General features: G+C 41.5%; 1 protein-coding gene across 6 annotated transcripts in view; it reads right to left on the minus strand.

Annotated features, from left to right (window-relative positions):
• Positions 1 to 23982, minus strand: part of erg (ETS transcription factor ERG) — a 129093-nt gene that overhangs the window by 7350 nt on the left and 97761 nt on the right. For 4 of the 6 annotated variants that reach the window (XM_060908742.1, XM_060908741.1, XM_060908747.1 and 1 more), the window contains 7 exons: positions 13509 to 13657; positions 10514 to 10717; positions 9476 to 9556; positions 6069 to 6140; positions 4225 to 4287; positions 3945 to 4001; positions 3686 to 3733 (listed from right to left, as the gene is read on the minus strand). In XM_060908742.1, the coding sequence (XP_060764725.1) occupies positions 3686 to 3733; positions 3945 to 4001; positions 4225 to 4287; positions 6069 to 6140; positions 9476 to 9556; positions 10514 to 10717; positions 13509 to 13657 (674 nt within the window). The remainder of the gene's footprint in view (positions 1 to 3685; positions 3734 to 3944; positions 4002 to 4224; positions 4288 to 6068; positions 6141 to 9475; positions 9557 to 10513; positions 10718 to 13508; positions 13658 to 23982) is intronic. The other 2 variants (XM_060908745.1, XM_060908744.1) reach the window with 2 other exon arrangements.

The following is a 23982-nucleotide window of genomic DNA, read 5'->3' on the forward strand; positions in this document are numbered from 1 at the left end:
ACTGACTTGCTGCATCTCTGTCTGGTCAGGAGCCTGCAGGGCCTCTGACTGGAAGTCCCTGCAGAGGGTGGTGAAGACAGTGGAGAAAATCATCGGGACTTCACTTCCTCCGATACAGGATATTGCAGATAAATGCTGCCTGACCAGGGCTCGCAGCATCAGCAGAGACACCTCCTATCCCCACTATGGACTGTTCTCACTGCTGGTTTCTGGAAAGAGGCTATGCAGCCTCCGGAGTAGAACAGCCAGGTTTCCCACATGCCATAAGACTGTTGAACTGAATTAATCCCCATTACCACCACCATGGCAATATACTTTATATTCAGGCAATACACTTTATACTGTACAGTATATAGGACTTTATACACAGTTTTCTTTTATATATATATATATATATATATATATATATATATATATATATTTTCCAGGTAATATACTTGCTGCTGTTTCGTTCTCCACTACACTGAGCCAAAGCAACGAAATCTCGTTCTGATGTGTATTGTTTGATGCAAATCTGAATGACAATAAAGAAAGTCTAAGGCCCTGTCCACACGGCAACGGATTCAGGTGAATCTGATAAAATTATTTATCGTTTCAGCCTGGCGTCCACACAGCACCGGCGTTTTGGGTGCCCCAAAACGAAATCTTTTGAGAACGGGTTCCAGAGTGGAAAAATCTGGCAACGGCGCTGTTGCGAAGTCGTCTGGATGAGTAGAACGGATTTGTTTACGATGACATCACAACCACATGACTGTCAGTGCTTCACGCCGGGTAGAAGTGTAACGAACTCGATGCGAGTTGTCAACAAATCCTATAACTAGGTTCATGAAACGCACTTACAAAATATTTTCACTGTGAATATTTATTGTGTAATGGTGCAAAGTGAGAGAGAGAGAGAGAGAGAGAGAGAGAATAGCCCTTAGGGCAGAGTATTTAGTCCAAACACTGCGGAAGTACTGAGTATAACCAAACCGCGCACCGCCCGTGCACCTTCCAAAAACAAAAACAATCCCGCCAGCAAAAATAGGAAAAAAAAAAAAGGAGCGATCTCACCTCTTCAGATGTTGGTTTAAGTCCGACAATACATTCCTCAAAAAGGGCGTAGAAGAACAAAGTAATCCATCAACGTGTAGCATTCAATTTATTCCGGACCATTAAAGAATTCTGGAGGATCTCAGAATGTTGGCGTACCGGCTTCCATCTACCCCCGTTCATTCCTCTCTCTCTCCATCTACCACCGTTCATTCCTCTTTCCACGTCTTTCGTTTTACGCTACTGATTAATAATCAAAACTTTATGTGGCTAATGCTACAGAAGAAGGGGTTTATGCGCATGTGTCTACTTCTTCTATTGTTCTGGTGTCTCTGATGGGACCGTCTTACAGCGCACGTAGAGGTGTGGCACGTGTATTGCATCGTTTTCAGCAAGCGTTGCGTTGCCATATGAACATGATATTTTACTGATCCATTGCCCATGTGGACGCGATAAAATCTCGTTGCCGTTGTCGTGTGGATGTAGCCTAAGTTAACTTCCAGCCACAGATGGCTGTGGCATTGTCAGGATTTTAACTTGGGATTTTCTGACAATAGGGCAAATGTTGCTCTTTTTGTGAGGCCCAAACTGCACTTTTAAGACAAATCACATCTACAGTGCCTTGTAAAAGTATTCATCCCCCTTGGTGTTTGTCCTGTTTTGTCGCATTACAAGCTGGAATTTAAATGGATTTTGGGGGGTTAGCACCATTTCATTTACACAATATGCCGACCATTTTAAAGGTGCAAATTGTATTTTTTTATTGATACACAAAAATAATTAAGATGAAAAAAACAGAAATCTGGAGTGTGCATAGGTATTCACCCCCTTTCGTATGAAACCCCTAAATAAGAGCTGGTCCAACCAATTCACTTCATAAGTCACATCATTAGTTGATTAAGGTCCACCTGTGTGCCATCAACGTGTCACATGATCTGTCACATGATGTCTGTATAAATCAACCTGTTCTGGAAGGACCCTGACTTTGCTACACTACTAAGTATGCAAAATGAAAACCAAGGAGCCTCCAAAAAGGTCAGAGACAAAGTTGTGGAGAAGTATAGATCAGGGTTGGGTTACAAGAAATATCCCAAACTTTGAATATCCCATGGAGCACCATTAAATCTCATCTCATCTCATTATCTGTAGCCGCTTTATCCTTCTACAGGGTCGCAGGCAAGCTGGAGCCTATCCCAGCTGACTACGGGCGAAAGGCGGGGTACACCCTGGACAAGTCACCAGGTCATCACAGGGCTGACACATAGACACAGACAACCATTCACACTCACATTCACACCTACGGTCAATTTAGAGTCACCAGTTAACCTAACCTGCATGTCTTTGGATTGTGGGGGAAACCGGAGCACCCGGAGGAAACCCATGCGGACATGGGGAGAACATGCAAACTCCATACAGAAAGGCCCTCGCCGGCCCCGGGGCTCGAAGCCAGGACCTTCTTGATGTGAGGCGACAGCGCTAACCACTACACCACCGTGCCGCCCCACCATTAACTCCATTATAGCAAAATGGAAAGAACATGGCACCACTACAGATCTGACAAGAGAAGGCCGCCCACCCAAACTCCCAGACCGGGCAAGGAGGGCATTAATCAGAGATGCAACAAAGACACCAAAGATAACACTGAAGGAACTGCAAAGATCCACAGAGGAGATGGGAATATCTTTCCATAGGACCACTTTAAGCCATACACTCCACAGAGCGGGGCTTTATGGAAGAGTGGCCAGAAAAAAGCCATTGCTTAAAAAAAACACATTTGGAGTTTGCCCAACAGCATGTGGCAGACTCCCCAAACACATGGAAGAAGATTCTCTGGTCAAATGAGACTAAAATTTATCTTTTTGGCCATCATGGGAAATGCCATGTGTGGCGCAAACCCAACACCCTGAGAACACCATTGTTATAGTGAAGCATGGTGGTGGCATCATGATGCTGAGGGGATATTTTTCATCTTCAGGGACAGGAAAGCTGGTCAGGACTGAAGGAAAGATGGATGACACTAAATACAGGGCAGTTCTGGAGGAAAACCTTTTTGAGTCAGCCAGAGGGTTGAGACTGGGATGAAGGTTCATGTTCCAGCAGGACAATGACCCTAAACATACTGCTAAAGCTACACTGGAATGGTTTAAAGGGAAACATTTAAATGTCTTGGAATGGCCTAATCAAAGCCCAGACCTCAATCCAATTGAGAATCTGTGGCATAACTTGAAGATTGCTGTATGCCAACGCAGCCCATCTAACTTGAAAGAGCTGGAGCAGTTTTGCCTTGAGGAATGGGCAAAAATCCCAGTGGCTAGATGTGCTAAGCTAATAGAGACATACCACAAGAGACTTGCAGCTGTAATTGCAGCAAAAGATGGCTCTACAAAGTATTGACTTTGGGGGGTGAATACCTATGCACACTCCAGATTTCTGTTTCTTCATCTTAATTATTTTTTGCGTCACAATAAAACAACAATTTTCAACTCTAAAGTGGTAGGCATGTTGTGTAAACCAAATGGTGCTAACCCCCCAAAAATCCATTTTAATTCCAGCTTGTAATACGACAAAACACCAAGGGGGATGAATACTTTTGCAAGACACTGTACATAGTGTAAGAATTCAAACTTCACTGACAGTATAATTCAAACATTACCTGGGTTTGCCAGCCTGCTGCTCGTCGGTCCCAAAACCTGATATGGATCTGACATATGTGACATTATCAGTTAGTGTGATGATGACACATGATCTATTACAATATTTTGTTGTTCCATAATAGAGTAGTATGTATTAATTTGTACTACTCTGATATACTGAGAAATGGGTATTGCGTTGCCAAGATTAGAGTTGCATGTATGTATCATGTTCCAGCTCCGATACAATGAAGTGACACTTTAGGAAGTAATAATTCTCACCAAGCTGTGGCCTCTGCTCCTCTGTTTTGGTGACAACAGCTGGTGAGGACTGTGAAACTAATACACATATGCACAAAAAGTTAACTATGTTTCTGACAATATATAACTAATTATTGCATCTTGTTACTATTTACAGCAACGGCAAACCCAACAGAGTATGGACACCCAGCATTCCTGAGAACGATGGTAATTCATTAAATATTTCTGTTAAGCTAAATGGAAAAGCACTAGGGATTTTTTTTTTGTTTGTTTGTTTGTTTGTTTGTTTGTTTGTTTTTACCTTTATTGGTTGACGCTGACTGGGGAGGCCATGCAGATCGTCTGGCAGCTTCATATGCCAAATCTGGAAGGGAACAGAAATTAGCTGCACTAAATACAACATGCAGTTACTGTTAACTCAACAGGAAGGTGTGTGTCTGTGTGCACAGTATCAGTATCTATCTATCAGTATGAAGGCTGGTAGTTTCTGTGGTTGACCTCAGGAAGTAAAGGAGCAGTGGAGTGCCACACTTCACAACAAGGGAAAATACAGCAGCATGATTACCGGTACAAACCTAAAAAAGTTGCACACAGCACTATAAATACAGTGTCTTGCAAAAGTATTCATCCCCTTTGGTGTTTGTCCTGTTTTGTCGCATTACAAGCTGGAATTAAAATAGATTTTTGGGGGGTTAGGACCATGTGATTTACACAGCATGCCTACCACTTCAAAGGTGAAAATTGTTGTTTTATTGTGACACAAACAATAATTAAGATGAAAAAAACAAACAAACAGAAATCTGCAGTATGCATAGGTATTCACCCCCCAATGTCAGTACTTTGTAGAGCCACCTTTTGCTGCAATTACAGCTGCAAGTCTCTTGCGGTATGTCGCTATTAGCTTAGCACATCTAGCCACTGGGTTTTTTGCCCATTCCTCAAGGCAAAACTGCTCCAGCTCTTTCAAGTTAGATGGGATGTGTTGGTGTACAGCAATCTTCAAGTTATGCCACAGATTCTCAACTGGGTTGAGGTCTGGGCTTTCACTAGGCCATTCCAACACATTTAAATGTTTCCTTTAAACCACTCCAGTGTAGCTTTAACAGAATGTTTCTGGTCATTATCCCGCTGGAACGTGAACCTTTGTCCCAGTCTCAAACCTGTGGTTGACTCAAACAGGTTTTCCTCCAGAATTGCTCTGTATTCAGTGCCATCCATCTTTCCTTCAGTCCTGACCAGCTTTCCTGTCCCTGCAGATGAAAAATATCCCCACAGCATGATGCTGCCACCACCATGCTTCACTGTAGGAATGGTGTTCTCAGGGTGTTGGGTTTGCACCACACATGGCATTTCCCATGATGGCCAAAAAGATCAATTTTAGACTCATTTGGCCAGAGAATGTTCTTCCATGTGTTTGGGGAGTCTGCCACATGCTGTTGGGCAAACTCCAAACATGTTTTCTTAAGCAATGGCTTTTTTCTGACCACTCTTCCGTAAAGTCCCGCTCTGTGGAGTGTACAGCTTAAAGTGGTCCTATGGACAGATACTCCCATCTCCGCTGTGGATCTTTGCAGCTCCTTCAGTGTTATCTTTGGTGTCTTTGTTGCATCTCTGATTAATGCCCTCCTTGCCCGGTCTGTGAGTTTTGGTGGGTGGCCTTCTCTTGTCAGGTTTGTAGTGGTGCCATATTCTTTCCATTTTGCTATAATGGATTTAATGGTGCTCCCTGGGATATTCAAAGTTTGGGATATTTTTTTATAACCCAGCCCTGATCTATACTTCTTCATAACTTTGTCTCTGACCTGTTTGGAGGCTCCTTGGTTTTCATGTTGCTTAGCAGTGTTGCAGAGTCAGGGTCCTTACCTATGCACACTCCATATTTCTGTTTTTTTCACCTTAATTATTGTTTGTGTCACAATAAAACAACAATTTGTACCTTTAAAGTGGTAGGCATGTTGTGTAAATCAAATGGTGCTAACCCTCCAAAAATCCATTTTAATTCCAGCTTGTAATGCAACAAAACAGGACAAACTCCAAGGGGGATGAATACTTTTGCAAGATATTGTATTTTCTCCTCTTGATTAGACTATGTGCACATTGTTTATAATAATCAGGCATGAATAGAGAAGCAGAGGCAGAACTGACCTGGTCTTGCAGGGCCTCTGGGAATGTCAGGTGGATAGACGGGAGTATTGGGGAAGATGAAGCTTGCACCTCCTGCATAAGACAGTCCTAATTACAATGAGATCATGTATAACATGTCTCCATGATATACAGCTGAGTGTAAAGATTTGAATTCTCAAAGGTTTTTGGGTGAAAAGGGCAAACTATATTTGATAGGGTCCAAAAGTTATAATATCGCAGTGCTCAAATCTGATTGGTCAAAATATGCTGAATGATTTTCTACTACAGTACGGCTTGGACCGTTGATGCAAAGCAAATTACAACTTATTGAAATAGATTATTGTTTGAAAATCTCATACACAGGACATTGTATGAAGCACACACAGGCTAATTTAAGCATAGTTATGAATGGATTTTTGTTGTTGTTAGTTTGGGAATACAAGAAAGAAAATTAGGGTAAAGCTTCTATTAGGAGACATTGGTTTTACAGTGTTGGAAGCTTGCACTTTGAGCTTTACCAGTAACATGACAAGCTGCATTTTTTTTTTACCTTAAAGGTGCTGACTGCAAAGTTGAATTCTGGACAAAATGTTATATTTCTTGCTGTTGGAGTTTCAAGATGTTTTGCTGCTACACACACCGTGTATCCTGTGTGTAAATGTTTTCCCGAGATAAAATGCATCCCGCATTTTATGATTCCGGAGATTGCTGAAGCAAATGAGCAACAATATCATGTGACCACTGTGGGGCATTTGGTGTTTGACCTACTGTTAACCAAAACAAGTCGGCGTGGGCAAACATGGCGGACTCCGCGCTCTCTCTCTCTCATCAGCTAAAAGCCAGCAGAAAAGAAACTAAAAGCCTGCCTAGTGAGTGCAGCTGCAAGATAGAGCAAGGTTAGATAGATGACGTGTCATTTTTCTAGACAGGTAACAAAATCATTCTAGCTAGCACTTAGCTATCTTAGTCTTAAAATGCATAGGCTCGACTCCACGGTAACGAGTATGGAGTTATACACCTAATGTTTTGATCTTACACAGAAAGAAATGATAACACAAAAGCAGCAACAGACAAAAGATATATCCGTCTTTTGTTTCACGGATCTATTCGCAAATGTCAACCACAAATCACATCCCTGCAACTCAAAACTCTCCGAGGTTGATGCAGAGTCACAATATTTTCCACATGTCGACATTTTGGTGTGCCTCAGTTCCATAGTTATGCTAATTAGTTTAAGCTCCTTACGTTCGTCTGTTTCCGTACGGCCATACTGTTTACCTCAAAAGGTAGGAAAACGGTCCCAAAATGAAGAAAAGCGACCCTCAGGACATCAAAATGATCACATCTTGTCCATATGATATGCCATGCACAATACAAAAAAATTCTAAATTTCAGATGACTTTGCAGTTGTCAGTAATAGCACTGAAAACCTGAGTTTGGAGCATCCTCCAAACATGGCCGTTCTGGGCTACAATTCCCAAGCAGCACAGCACCTCTTATGTCTGGAATTCTAGGAAGTTTACCTGTTTCCCATTTCCTCATAATCACTTCCTGAAATAAACCCAGCACTCACAAACGCTCACCACGAAGTATTGTTCTGTGTCCCTGTGCCTCATCATACTGAACCTTCTGACTTTCTGCCTGACTTCTAGTGCTTTTGACTTTATTTCCAACTTCGTTTACTCGTCTGCGCTTTGATTCTGTTTGCAAATTGACCGACCCTTGCCTGTCCCTGACTACATCTTCAGCTTGCTGTATTGGATTTGGTTACCAGTTTGCTACGCACCTACTCTCCCCTGCGCTTGCATCCGTAAGTGCCTGCACCCTGACAGCAGTCAGCACCTTTAATATTAACTCGAAGCAAGTTCTGTAGCTGTTACATATAAGTGATATCTATAAATAACTTGTTTTGCAGACGATCCATCACTTTAAATTTAACTATGAACAGATAAAACGTATGATGAAAGGAATATTCTGAAAGAAATCAAGCTGTGTAACTGTTGCCTTTGAGTTATTAGAAAACAATCAACTCCAGACTTCAAGTCAGGAAACATCACATTAACCCTGATTGAACCGTGATTTACTCCTTAAAGGTAGACTGACTTTCAGATTTTTCAGGTTTAGGTCATAAAAAGAATTTTCCCCGACACCCAGTTATTTTTGTTTAGTGGACTGAAAGCTACTGAATTCGAATCATAGACTTCCAATTTTATTTATTTATTTTTAATAGAACAATTAATGAATTTAAGGCCACGTGGCCCTAAATTCTCCGCTATTATTTCTTGCTTCACCATGACCCAATACAAGACACTATGCCATGCATCACGTGGTGGGCTTCCCCTGTTCACTCAAGGCATTGTGGGATACAAATCTGAAACAGGAGAGGAAAATAGAGGACGTGAATGAAACGTGAAAGACCGGCTACAGTAACGGAAGACGAGAAGAAAAGACATTATGTTGCGAAGGAAAGGAAACGCAGGACCAAACTAATAAATATCGGCGGTCAGCGAGCACCTCGGTGTGATCAGCTGTTTGTTTTGTGACAGAATGATGGAACTATCAGTGCACGGTCAAGGTAAACCTGTAGATGGCAGTAATGCAACACTGCATGCCAGCTGCTGTAAAACCCAAAAGAAGAAGACACCAAACGGTAAACCTGCACATGCGCACATGGACTTCCTCTGTCTTTTTTTTTTTTTTAGACATTACAGAAATAAACATGTATCACAATGACCAAATTTCAGACGGAACTAAATGTCACCGGTTTTGAGTATGCTTGGAAGTGCAATTTGAACTAGTCAAATTGTTTTCACGAATGTTAATATCTTTCAACACTCTTTTACCATGTTTGATATTGCGAAAATGAAGGAACGTCTGTGAAACACACAAAAATCCTTTGACTTTTACTGTCCCCTTTCATTTGTTTTCCAAAGGACGTGCAAACTTTTGCACTCAGCTGTATTTATCTGTTGGCTTCTAACAGTGGTATCACTGCAAACTGGCAAGCATTTCAAGTGCAAGAAAGATAGATATATGCAGATAACTACAGCAGAACATGCATCTGAAGGCCCAAAACAGGCAGAGGCTGTATGCAGAGTGCTTGATAAACCTACAAGAACGTTTCACGTTGTCATATTAAAGCTGCCCAGGGGAGATTTTGGCCACCAGAGAAGGCCAAGTCAGAAGGCCCTGTTGTAAAGAAAAACTCTAAATCTCTGGCCACCTACTTATTTAAAAAAAAAAAAGTTTGTAAAACTCATTTGATCTGCGCTTCCAAAGCCGAATGGTGCCACCTGCTGGCTAAAACCTCTTTTGCGCAGCAGCATTTTGGCTCCTGATCCTCAGTAAAGCCAATAAGTAGGTATGTAGGCTGTGATGCACATACAGAGCACCTGTCCAGTTGCCGAGTGATGCATGAGCCTTCTTACCTGTGTTACGTGCATGCATTAACCGTGGCGAGTTTTGCAAGGCTTTGTCAACATCGTCTGAAGTCAAATGGGGAAGTGGAGCTGAGGAAGAAAACATTCTTTTGAAAGAGGGGAGTGGCAAAATACAAAATATATATTTTAAAAAAAGAGAAGAAAACAGCTCAAAAAATGTGTTGTGTGCTAAATCGTAAAAAACAGAGAAATAAAAGGAGGGAAAGGTAGAAAGAGAGGGACAGGAAGAAATGAGGGAGAGGGAAAGAAGCAGAAAATGGGAGGGGAACATCAATAAAGAGCTCCTGGTGTAAGTATGGAACATGCATCATTGTGAAAGAGCTGCGAAATGCCAAATGAGACATTCAGTTAATCAGTAACGTGAACAACATGCAGCATTCTCTCTTCTTAAATATATTCTGTGTGTGTGTGTGCATGTGTGTGCTCGTGTGTGCTCACTCACTGAGAGGTCTTGCTCCATATCGAAACAGGGAATGTCAGGGTAGCTCTCATTTTCTTTCTTTCTCTCTCTCTCTCTCTCTCTCTCTCTCCATATTTCTGACTGAATTTCTGTCAGTCTTTTTTTGTTATTCCATCTTCATTCATAATACTGCATTATACTCCTATTTGAAATGCTGACAACTAAAGAGCTTCTCTCTCTCTCTTTTTTTTTTTTAAAGAGCACTTCACTTCACTTTTCCCATTACGGCCCCATATAGAAAATAAGATGTACGAAACCTGACTACAAAAACGATCTGGTAGAAAGCAATATAAGCAAATTAATAAATACACCCACTGAACATTGGAACTGAAATTACTGATGATATAGCGGCATGACCTGATCTGTGTGTGACCTTTAAGAGGATTTAAAAGTAATAAGAAGTCCAAAGAAGCTTCACATTCTTGATTCTGAACAATTAAATCCTGAGAGTTACAAAGAAGTCTGAAAGTTAAATCAGTAATTTTGCTCTCTCTCTCTCTCTCTCTCTCTGTTTTTTTTTTAGTGTAGGAAATAGTTGTGTGTGGGTAGGTGTGTGTGTCACTCACTCTCCCGTAGGTAGTGGAGATGGGACAGAAGGATGTCCGCGTTGTAGCTGGGTGTGAGTCTCTGGAAATCCTCTTTGCTCATCTTGCAGAGCTCCTTGCCATCAATGTTGTGGAACAGCGAGATGTCGACCTCCAGCAGGCCGTATTCCCTTACAGCCCACTCCAGCCACTGACGCACGTGATCTGGTGTCCATAGCGTGGGGTCTACACACACACACACACACACACACACACACACACACACGAAATCGCTTACTATCATTCTCCTTGTTTATTTACAGGCATATTTTTAGGCTTATTGCTGCACTCAAACATTCATTAATTGTATTAATTAATGATAGTGATGTCCATATGAACTATCAGCTCTGAACACAGTTTCAGTTCATTCATTCGGTATCCACTTTACACTGGTCACGATCATGATGGATCCAGAGGCTGTCCCAGGAACACTGGGCATAAGGTAGGAGACTGAGTGACACACACAACTCAGACCTCGGACCTGCCTGATCCATCCTGATGCCCTACGTCTGGCTGGAGTCTCATCACATTGCTCCTGTGGAGGACGGCCCCGTATGGACAGCCGAAAGTCACACTTGGAAGACGGTTCTGGACACTTACAGTAATACATTTATGTCTGAGGACTTCAGTTAACTTGCTTACTTTAGGACTGCGGTTGTCATGAACAGTTTTGCACGCAAGTTTCCATCAATGAACAGTTTATAACTTCAAAAAAACCAGACGTCATGTTAAAACTATAATGAATTTCCTGGTTTCACAGGTATTACTTTGTGACTCTATAGGACACTGTTGTAGAAGCAAGTTATTTATAATCACATTGTCTGTTATCTCCCAAATGAGGATGGGTTCCCTTTTGAGTCTGGTTCCTCTCGAGGTTTCTTCCTCATGTCATCTGAGGAAGTTTATCCTTGCCACCATCGCCATAGGCTTGTTCATCGGGGATTAATTAGGGATAAAATTAGCTCATGTTTAAAGACTTTAATTTTCTGTAAAGCTGCTTTGCGACAATGTCTGTTGTTAAAAGCGCTATACAAATAAACTTGACTTGACACATGGGAATTTTAGCATTCTGAATTCTGATATAATGATGTATTAACGTATAAGCTCATATACAGTCTTCTTTTGTCGGCTGCGCCTGTTAGGGGGCGCCACAGTGGATCTGTTCTGCATATTTGATTTGGCATAGGTTTTACACCAGATGCCCTTTCTGACGTAACCTTCCCCAATCTATCCGCGCTTGGGACTAGCACTAAGTATGCACTGTCTTGTGCAACACCAGTGGCTGGGTATTTTACCAAATCTGCATGTCTTTGAACTGCGGAGGAAACCGGAGCACCTGGAGGAAACCCACGTAGACATGAGGAGAACATGCAAACTCCAGACAGGAAGGCCCCCCGTCGGCTGTGATGTTCGAAACCGGAACCTTCTTGCTGTGAGGCAACAGTGCTAACCACTACACCACCGTGCCGCGGTTATAAGCTCATATACAGTATAATAATAAAAATTATTCTTATTTATTTTTTATTGTTATTATTATTTCTACAATGCCATTTCATCAAGAATTTAAAACCGCAACCAGCAAATATGATCAATTTGGACAAGTATGTAGAAACTTTTTCCGAACTTTTGGCCACTACATAATTCCGTATGTTTATTTAATCTCTTTATTATTATTCAGAAATGTGGAATACAATAAAAACAAAGTATTTTTAGCCTTTGCACCAGCATGAAATTGTGTTTCCAATGGAGACGACAAAATGCTTCTTATGTTGCTTGATATAAACAGTACGTTCTTAGTAATAAATATAAATGTCTTAATAATCTAGAGGAAAGGTGGAATATTTACAGGACACTCAATTCTTCCTCGAGACTCACTAAAATGAGTGAATTCCTGATTCTATTCTGAATGGGCGGGACTTCCTTACTTGTTGTGTGTAGAACGTGGTGAACCTCGAACAGACAGTTCTAGTGAGAGTTCACTGTACCAGTCAGGGTAAGTGTGTGTGTACACTACTGTTCAAAAGTTTGGGGTCACTTTGAAATGTCCTTATTTTTGAAAGAAAAGCACTGTTCTTTTCAATGAAGATCACTTTAAACTAATCAGAAATCCACTCTATACATTGCTAATGTGGTAAATGACTATTCTAGCTGGTTTTTGGTGCAATATCTCCATAGGTGTATAGAGGCCCATTTCCAGCAACTCTCACTCCAGTGTTCTAATGGTACAATGTGTTTGCTCATTGCCTCAGAAGGCTAATGGATGATTAGAAAACCCTTGTACAATCATGTTAGCACAGCTGAAAACAGTTTAGCTCTTTAGAGAAGCTATAAAACTGACCGTCCTTTGAGCAGATTGAGTTTCTGGAGCATCACATTTGTGGGGTCGATTAAATGCTCAAAATGGCCAGAAAAATGTCTTGACTATATTTTCTATTCATTTTACAACTTATGGTGGTAAATAAAAGTGTGACTTTTCATGGAAAACACAAAATTGTCTGGGTGACCCCAAACTTTTGAACGGTAGTGTACATCACTGCCCATATCTGTCCGTTTGAAAATGTATTAAACCTTCTCAACCTTTCTTATTCCCGCTGAGTGCCGCTGACCCTCCTTTTACAAGTGAGAGCTCACAAATCTGTTCGGCTCTGCACACTTAGGGATGTGCTTCCTGCCGCTGCATTCCTGCATCTCCTGTGTCCATTGTCCCTCCGCAGAGTGAAAACAGGATGCACTAAACATGCTGCCTTGCTGTGCCTGTCAACTTTACTGAGGAGGAAGTTACTTTTTGGCTTTTGGGGACGGAGCGTGTTGCTCAACCTGAGAAAGCCTGGCATACGAACACACACGCAAAAGCCTGGCGTATGCACGTACGCACATATAAATACACACACACACAAATATATGTAAATGAATGGAAATATGTAGCGTTGTAGATTTTAATGCGTGTATGTGTGTGTTTGTCGTGTGTGAGTGAGACCTGCAGGTACAATAACTCTCCGCTCGTTAGTTGTCATATTAGGAGGGGCGGCATGTTTGTCCTCCATGTAGCTGCTGTAGGTCATAGTAGCACCATCACCTCCACTTGCCATTTTTCCTTTCCCTACACTGCAGTCATCTGGAGAGCTCCTGTACAAACACACACACACACACACAAAAGTTTGCGAAATACAGACATAATCTCAACATTTGATCAAATAACTATTTTCTGTACTACAGGCAGATCGAAAGAATAGCAGGCAGACACACACACACACAAACACAAGTCTATAAAAATGAAGTAAATCATTTCTGATCTCCGCTGTGGGTTACAGCTCTTAAGGCCAGAAAACGAAGACTGAAGGAGCGACACATAATAAATTTACAGGCCTTCTGGTTTCAGGATCCACTGCTGCTTTTCATTATGAGCTAAACATCTTGTGAGTGAATGTTTATGCCTGCATGACCACCACTTCCTGTTTGGTCAGCGAACTTGTGGCATTTGCAACCGAAATGTGGCCACATTCGCTTGATTTTTATGATGCTGGCATGAGATGCAGCTGCTTCAAGCATTTGATGAATAAATATGGGTTCCAGTTTGCAAATGACTTACAAACATTTGACTTACAAGCATGCAGTCAGTGACTGTATGTACTACCAAGGGATGGGTCATATTCTGGGAACAGAGGGAGACATTCCAAATAGTTCGAGAAGATTTAACAAGCACAGAGATATCACACATATTAAAAGAGCCGAGACTTCTTGCTGTCAGCCATGCATTATTTCTGGAGTCCCTGCTATCTAACTGGAGGGCAGTCCAATTTTAAAAACCTGATCTTATGAAAAAGTCGGAGGCGCAAATTCATGTGGCTATTTAGCGTGATTCCCTAATCGATTGCAACTTTTCATTCAAATTAAGCTGTTTGTTGTTGACTTATTTGCAAGTTGTCAGACCATTTGGCATTGATGACATGGACTAGCTCTACAACGTCTTTAAATAATACAAAATACAGGTAACACAACTGACTGAATATATGACTGGCACTTAGCAATCTCACTGTCTCTAAGAGGACATTTGGATTCATAAATTGGCATATTTTTTGAGGTGCAGTCTGGCCCAAGTCTGAGGCAGCAGATGTGCAAGGATCACTGCTGGAATTTCCCATCAGGCTCAGAACAGCTTGCCAAGGACATGAACAGCCTGCAGCCCTTCTTACAATCCTGTTCATGTGTTAGCCACCTATTGGCCTTCTTAGGACGGGCAGCTCACAGCGAGCTATCAATCATGTTACACGGCTCATAACAGACTATGGACACTACGCATCTGTATACAGTGTCTTGCAAAGGCATTCATCCCCCTTGGTGTTTGTCCTGTTTTGTCACATTACAAGCTGGAATTAAAATGGATTTTTGGAGGGTTAGCACCATTTCATTTACACAATGTGCCTACCACTTCAAAGGTGCAAATTGTTGTTTTACTGTGACACAAACAATAATTAAGATGAAAAAAAAACAGAAATCTGGCGTGTGCATACTGTAGGTATTCAACCCCCCAAAGTCAATACTTTGTAGATCCACCTTTTGCTGCAATTACAGCTGCAAGTCTCTTGGGGTGTGTCTCTATTAGCTTAGCACATCTAGCCACTGGGATTTTTGCCCATTCCTCAAGGCAAAACTGCTCCAACTCCTTCAAGTTAGATGGGTTGCGTTGGTGTACAGCAATCTTCAAGTTATGCCATAGATTCTCAATTGGATTGAGGTCTGGGCTTTGATTAGGCCATTCCAAGACATTTAAATGCTTCCCTTTAAACCACTCCAGTGTAGCTTTAGCAGTATGTTTAGGGTCATTGTCCTGCTGGAACATGAACCTTCATCCCAGTCTCAAACCTCTGGCTGACTCAACCAGGTTTTCCTCCAGAATTGCCCTGTATTTAGTGCCATCCATCTTTCCTTCAATCCTGACCAGCTTTCCTGTTCCTGCAGATGAAAAACATCCCCACAGCATGATGTTGCCACCACCATGCTTCACTGTAGGAATGGTGTTCTCAGGGTGTTGTTGGGTTTGTGCCACACATGGCATTTCCCATGATGGCCAAAAAGATCAATTTTAGTCTCATCTGACCAGAGAATCTTATTCCATGTGTTTGGGGAGTCTGCCACATGCTGTTGGGCAAACTCCAAACATGTTTCCTTAAGCAATTACTTTTTTTCTGGCCACTCTTCCATAAAGCCCCGCTCTATGGAGTGTACGGCTTAGAGTGGTCCTATGGACAGATACTGCCGTCTCCACTGTGGATCTTTGCAGCTCCTTCAGTGTTATCTTTGGTGTCTTTGTTGAATCTCTGATTAATGCCCTCCTTGTCCAGTCTGAGAGTTTTGGTGTGTGGCCTTCTCTTGTCAGGTTTGTAGTGGTGCCATATTCTTTCCATTTTGCTATAATGGATTTAATGGTGCTCCATGGGATATTCAAAGTTTGGGATATTTTTTTTATAACCCAACCCTGATCTATACTTCTTCACAACTTTGTCTCTGACCTGTTTGGAGGCTCCTTGGTTTTCATGTTGTTTGCTTAGTAGTGTTGCAGAGTCAGGGTCCTTCCAGAACAGGTTGAGTTATACAGACATCATGTGACAGATCATGTGACACTTTGGTTGCACACAGGTGGATCTTAATCAATTAATTATGTGACTTATGAAGTGAATTGTTTGGACCAGCTCTTATTTAGGGGTTTCATACAAAAGAGGGTGAATACCTATGCACGCTCCGGATTTCTGTTTTTTTTTTTCATCTTAATTATTGTTTGTGTCACAATAAAACAACAATTTGCACCTTTAAAGTAGTCGGCATGTTGTGTAAATGAAATGGTGCTAACCCTCCAAAAATTCATTTTAATTCCATCTTGTAATGCAACAAAACAGTACAAACACCAAGGGGGATGAATACTTTTCCAAGACACTGTATACATGCATCAATTTCATGTCTCTCACATTCTTTCACTCTGCAAGTGACTAAAATGCTGCAGCATATCTGCCCACCTAAATTCTTCTCTTCTTGTCCTCCACCAAAGCCATACTAAGAATCCCGAAGGAGTGGTCAGGTTCACTTAGACTCGTAAACACCTGTGACTGCAGACTCCATCAAGAGGCTTTTGTTTTCAGAACACACTCACCAGTTTGTTCCCATTTACATCTATGCAGTTTAACTAATTGAGCATGACAGACCCTTCATCAGAAAAAAAACTTTTAGTCTTGAATCTACGGGTATGTCGCAGGCAATGTTGCAACAAGTTGGACAGCAGGATGGTTACCATATTGTATTTTATGACCTAGGATCAGTTCCCATTTTTTTAAGGGTTGAGCAGGTTGGGCAGAAGATCACATGGTGTCACCCATCCAAGAATTTCTGTCAAGACTGTGAAGAGTGGCCATAACACCATGTGGTGGATTTGTTCTTTTTTGATAAAGAGATGAAGAATAGATGTGATCAATACATTTGCACAGGAATCTTCTTCTTCTTTTTACATTTTTTTCCAATGTCTATGTGGGTGGATGTGGATTGATTGGGCCGATAGAGTTCAGGAGTTTAGTACACACGAATAATAGAACAAAAATGAACGCACAAGCAGACACAGTCTTTCAAATATCTATTGGTGCATTTAAATGAAACCTTTTCTGAATTCAACAAGATGAAAGATAAATAGATTAAACACCTGATCACACCGAGGTGCTCGCTGACTGCCGATATTTATTAGTTTGGTCCTAATAAATATAGGCTTTCCTTCGCAACATAACGTCTTTTCTTCTCGCTTTCCGTTACTGTAGTCGGTCTTTCATGTTTCATTCGCATCCTCCATTTTTCTCTCCTGTTTCAAATTTGTATCCCACAATGCCTTGCGCAAACAGGGAAAGCCCACCACGTGATGCACGACGTAGTATCTTGTACTGCGTCATGGTGAAGCAGGAAAAAATAGCGGGGAATTTAGAGCCACGTGGCCCTAAATTCATTAATTGTTCTATTTTTAAAAAAATTAAAATAAAATTGGAAGTCTGTGATTCGAATTCAGCAGCTTTTGGTCCATTAAACAAAAAAAATCGGATGTCAGGGAAAATTATTTTTAGGACCTACACTAATCTGAAAGGCAGTCTACCTTTAAGCAATGTATCTCATGACGTCAAAAAAAAAAAAAGGATATTGTGTGAGTCAGTCATGGTATATCCTGAATATACCATGAACTGACGTCACAATTTCAAGCTATATGGCCGACTCAAGTCTTTTTTTTTTTAATTTTACAGTAAAGACACACAAAAATAGAAACAATTAATACAATCAAAACAAAAACATTAACATTTCAGCCAGGGGGATTTTCAACTGAACAAATTAAAATAACCACACAGTGGTGGGTTTCCCAAAAGCATCTTAAAGGAACAGTCCACCGTATTTCCATAATGAAATATGCTCTTATCTGAATTGAGACGAGCTGCTCCGTACCTATCCGAGCTTTGCGCGACCTCCCAGTCAGTCAGACGCAGTCAGACACGCTGTCACTCCTGTTAGCAATGTAGCTAGGCTCAGCATGGCCAATGGTATTTTTGGGGGCTGTAGTTAGATGCGACCAAACTCTTCCGCGTTTTTCCTGTTTACATAGGTTTATATGACCAGTGATATGAAACAAGTTCAGTTACACAAATTGAAACGTAGCGATTTTCTATGCTATGGAAAGTCCGTACTATAATGACAGGCGTACTAACACCTTCTGCGCGCTTTGGCAGCGCATTGATATCTGAGCTCCGTATCAATGTGCTGTCGAAGCGCGCAGAAGGTGTTAGTACGCCTGTCATTATAGTACGGACTTTCCATAGCATAGAAAATCGCTACGTTTCAATTTGTGTAACTGAACTTGTTTCATATCACTGGTCATATAAACCTATGTAAACAGGAAAAATGCGGAAGAGTTTGGTCGCATCTAACTACAGCCCCCAAAAATACCATTGGCCATACTGAGCCTAGCTACATTGCTAACAGGAGTGACAGCACGTCTGACTGTGTCTGACTGACTGGGAGGTCGTGCAAAGCTCGGAGAGGTACGGATCAGCTCGTCTCAATTCAGATAAGAGCATATTTCATTATGGAAATACGGTGGACTGTTCCTTTAACGCTACGAGCATCTTATCTAAAAGAGAGAGTGTTCATTGTGCTGCTCGCTCGACCATTTAATGTTGATCTTTGTGCTACGATGCTTTTGGGAAACTCAGCGCAGATCAATTGGTTTAACAGCTTTCTGATTTTGTGAGTCAGCAATTGTTTTATGTACTGCTTTGTCTCTTTTTCACATACCAAAAATAATGGTTCAGTAACCGACTCGAATCACAGCTGTGGTTCAGCGAGCATTTCACATTGCACATGTGCAGGTCGAAGGCCGCTTTGACGTAAACAACAAACATGGCTGCCTCTAGTGAGTTTATGTCAATATTCAATCTTAACACTTTTAGTTTGGAATTTTTTGATGAGGGATATAAATCAAATATACCATGTACTGAGAGGCACCAATAATTATGGATTCTCTTCGGTGACTGGCGTCCCTGCACCCCTCACAAAATGCCAGTCACCTCAGAGAATCCATCATTTCAACTGGAGTCTCTCAGTGCATGGTATATTTGATTAATATCACACTGTAGTTACACTCCTAGTCCTGGGTATGACTTTAAACTGCAACCAGTGGTGAGTCTTAAGTTCTCCCGGACCTGAGTATTGGGGAAAGTGGAGTTACCCCTTAATCACCATTGCTCCCAGGTCCACTCTGACCCGGAGTGGTAGCACCTGCCTGGGCTCCAGCTATGGGTTAAATAGTACATCACCAATAAGGCGCTGTCAGCAGGGTGCTTTTTGGTGCAATGTGGCAGAAGAACCCAACAGGGTTAATGGCACACCACCAGATGGCATGCAGAAGAGCCACTCAAATGGCCAACGGATGGCATCACTCGGCAAGTCAGTTGTCACTGCGGGGCAACTTCCATACCCGTCAGGTCTGTGGCATTTTTGTGCACCACTTGGCATCAGATCTGGAGGTTCAGAGAGACAACATGATGGGGGTACGACATCGTTTGTCTTACCTTACTGTGCAAGGCGCTTCATTAAGAGAGGAGAATAAGAAAGCCCTGTGGTGATGGAGTAAATGCGACGGTTTAGCCACCGCTGCGGACGACTCTGTCGCTCTGATGCGGGCCTCGTGGCCCAGCTGCGTTTCTGCGCATCCTAATGAAGCAGTCATCATCGCTAGTGACGGACAGCCGCCGACGATTACACTCAGCATTGACGACTAACCAAACATCACTGTGTTTCCACCATGTTGACAAACATAAACTCTTGGGAATTTTTAATCCTAAAGTAGTGAATACCAAAATAGTTGGGTGTTCACAGAAACATAAAACTCATAAAAATGGTGAACAGGACACTACTGAAATGGTGTATATATTTACAGGATCTATTGAAATAGTCATGGCGATCTACATATTCACTGTGACTTGGTTTTACTACTTTGTAAAATTAAGATTACTGTTTCCTGCTTCCGGGCTCTGTATGGAGGGATTGTGGCAATGGTGACATATTAGCATGGAGATGGCAGTCGGATTGCTTCAGCTCTTTGTTCTTCTTTCTGTCCTGGGGGACAGCTGTGAACTTGAGGTTGCGGGTGTCAGCAGCACCTCGATTCAGCCAGGTTTCAAGAGAAAGTTTTTCTGTCGTGCAGCTCCCTGCAGCTCGAATCAAGTGGCAAGTTTCAATCCGTGTGAAATTCAACTCGTTTGCATCCACCCCAATCCCGGACCTGCTCGATGGAGCGACAGTCTTCGTGTGCTTTATTTGAACTCAAGCAGCTTAAAACCTATAGTGGACTCTGATAGCGACGGCGAGAGCAAAATCTGCAAAATTACTCTCCTGCAGCGACTTGTCTACGGTGGGGATTTGGATGTTATTGCACTAACTGAAACATGGCTTAATGATTCTGTAGTCGATAGTGAAATTCTACCTGGCTATGATATCTTTCGCCAGGATAGGATTAACCGCAGCGGGGGTGTGCTAGTGGCAATTAAAAGCGATATTCAAGACTGCAGACGTAAAGTTTTGGAGAGGGAAGGTGTTGAGCTTGTTGTTGTTGAACTGAGAAACGGCCATGACAAACCGGTGCTTTTCTATTGCTTTTACCACCCAGATACAGCACCAGAATCGCTTGGCAAACTGAACAGCTCACTCCAGGAGAATAGAGAATCCACCTACTTGATTCTCATAGGAGATTTCAATCTACCAGAGCTAGATTGGACGGGCGATCAATCAGCCCCGACGAATAAGGGATCTAGGAGGGATCACAATGTATTCTGCGAGTTAATGGGTGACAATTATTTCCAGCAATTTATTCCTGGTCCAACTCTGGAAATAAGCTCGACTTGCTCCTGTCCAACTGGCCTGAAGTTATTCAGGACGTTTCTACACTCCATCCGTGTGAGAGTAGTTTCCCCTCGGATCATTATATCATTGAATTTACTATTCAATTGAGATTCAAGCAAGCTAATGGTACGACGCGACAGGTTTACGATTTTAAGAACGCAGACTTCGAGGCCCTGCGGGCTGCTCTCGCTAGGACACCCTTTGAAATAGCTGCATCTGATGACATCGATGAGTATTGGTCAAAATGGAAAGACTTGTTTCTAATGGCTGTGAAGGACTATGTCCCGACGAAAAAAGTACGTGATACAAACTCTCCGCCATGGATTGATGCAGAAGTGCGCCATTTGATACGCAACAAATACACTGTGTTGCAAAAATTCCGTCTCAATAAAACTATGGCGCGAAAGCAGAAACTTCGGACTTTAAGTCAAAATATTAAGTACTTAGTGTGAAGAAAACATCAAGATTATTTGGTTAAAATTCAAACTTCATTTAAGAATAATCCAAAGCTATTTTGAAGTTACCAAAAAGCGTTCCTTGGGGGGAGGTCAGGCGCAAACTCTGTTATTTCTTATAATGGCAAATCAAGCGATAAACCGTCATAGAAAGCGGAGCTACTCAATCTGTATTTTTGCTCTGTTTTTCGTTCGCCGTCTTCTTTCGTAAACAACATACATTGGAACAATACTTCACTAACGGATATGGAGATTTCAGTCATTGAGGTGTCTGTTAATGAAATCACGGAATGCTTGAACGGTCTTGACACTTCTAAAAGTTTAGTCATTTAGTCCTCTTAGCTAAGTTGAGGGCGTATGGTGTTTCAGGACAGCTGCTGTCTTGGATTGCTGACTATCTGAAGGGGCGGGTCCAAAGGGTTGTAATCGACGGTGTGGCATTGAAGTGGGCCTCCGTCACTTCTGGTGTACCTCAAGGCAGCCTTCTTGGGCCTCTTTTGTTTACAATATTTATAAATGACCTCCCAGAGGAGGCGCTCGATGGGGTTAGGGTGGCATTATATGCTGATGACACCAAGCTTTATAAGTCAGTCACCTCCACCGACGATTGTCTCTCCTTGCAGTCCAGTCTCACAAACATGCAGAATTGGACGGATCGCAATAACATCAGCTTCAATGTATCGAAGTGTAAATTGCTTAGTGTAACGCGCAAGAAATCCCCCTTGGTCTACGATTATAGCCTCGGCACCTCGCAACTTGAACATGCGTATGAGGAAAAAGACCTTGGAGTTACCATCACTAGCGATCTAACTTGGAACTCCCACATTCATACTATCTGTGCTAAAGCAAACAAGCTCCTTGGACTACTAAAACGGACGTGTCCTTTGCTGACAGATACAGTAAATCCATGAGACGCACACTCTACTTATCGCTGGTAAAATCTCAGCTGAGCTATGCGACACAAGTCTGGTCACCGGACAAAGTCATCCTGAAAGGCCAAGTAGAGCGTGTGCAGCGGCGCGCGACAAGATGGATTTTCCAAGTAAAGATGGGCGAGATGTCATACAAAAATAGACTCGTGGCGTTAGATCTTTTGCCACTTGCTCTAGATCGTGAACTGAAAGACATTGTATTTTTTTTACAAATGTTTACATAAACATATAGATCTTGATGTCAGTAATTTTGTAAATTTTGTGTCTCACGGGCGGACAAGAGCTAGCAGTTCCTTAAATCTTAAAGCTCCATCATGTAAAACAACCACATACCAAGCTTCTTGTTTTAATCACATTGTTAGACTTTGGAATTTTGTTTGTAAAGCTGCGCCTTCTACTGCTTTCTCAAGTCTTACTTCTTTTTTTCACTATGTTAAGGCGTTAATGTTTAACTCATTAGAGACTGTGTTTGACCCTGATTGGCCCTGCACTTGGACCCTTGTGCCAACTTGTTCTTGCCACAGGGTAAATGTGTATTTTTTTTTATTTAGATTTTTATGTATTTTTATATTTATTTTTAATACCAAGGACGGTGCCTAGCATGGGACTTGTTTCCCGTTCGCGCCAGTCCGTTTAAGTTAAACTTTATTGTTTTTTTGTTGTTGTTGTTGTTGTTGTTTTGTATTTAATGTATTTTTTGTGTATTTAAGTTGCCCAATAAAGTTGTTAAAGTGAAAGTGAAAGTTATTTAATACTTTATTAATTGCATTGCATGTTTTTATTTGTGATGTGACCTTGGGTGTCTTGAAAGGCGCTTTTAAATAAAATGTATTGTTATTATTTATTATTATTATTATGGAGAATCGGCACATCCTCTTCTCATCTCCCCATTAAACCTCCATTACAGAATTATTAAATATAAGTACTATACGTCGAGGTTGCGTCATTTATAATGTCATCAATGGATAATAGCTTAGCTTAACCACATCACAAAATAATTATTTAATACAAAGAGTAACGTATTCAAGCAAAGTAAAAAATGGCTTATGTTAATTATGAGCAAAAAAAAACACTTAAAAAAATTTCCGGTCTTGTGTGATTTGCTGACTTTGTGATTTGATAAGTTTTAAAATAGCAAAGCATTTCATACAAAGACTGTACTGTATAGATACATAGTGCTTCATACATCACACAAAAAATGCTCATATTCCATTCTCTCTCTCTCTCTCTCTCTCTGTTCTGCTCAGCATGTCTTCAGTTCAAAATCTTTTCCATCTGTATCTCAAGTGTATGTATATAATAAAATATACTGTATATTTCTAATATGGCAGTCCATGAGATAAAGCAAGGGCTTAATAAAAACAGCTGTTGTGAGTTTGGGATCCAGCTGTAGCTTGACATGTCACTGCATCTGAGTGGCTATGTGTCTGTATATGTACGTGTGCTGGTGGATTCAGAGCCCTGAGCTCATGATGGATGAATTTCAGGCCACGAAACCCAAACAGCCATTTCTCTACCATATACCATCCTTCATTTCTGCACCAGTAGCACACTTCTCCAGTATCAGTTTCAAGCAAGACTGGCAGACTCTCTCTTACTGCTGTTAACCAAACATACACACTCTCTCACACTTCTACAAGCTAAGTTT

The sequence above is a fragment of the Neoarius graeffei genome, chromosome 25 (genome assembly GCF_027579695.1).
Source record: "Neoarius graeffei isolate fNeoGra1 chromosome 25, fNeoGra1.pri, whole genome shotgun sequence".
NCBI lineage: Eukaryota > Metazoa > Chordata > Actinopteri > Siluriformes > Ariidae > Neoarius > Neoarius graeffei.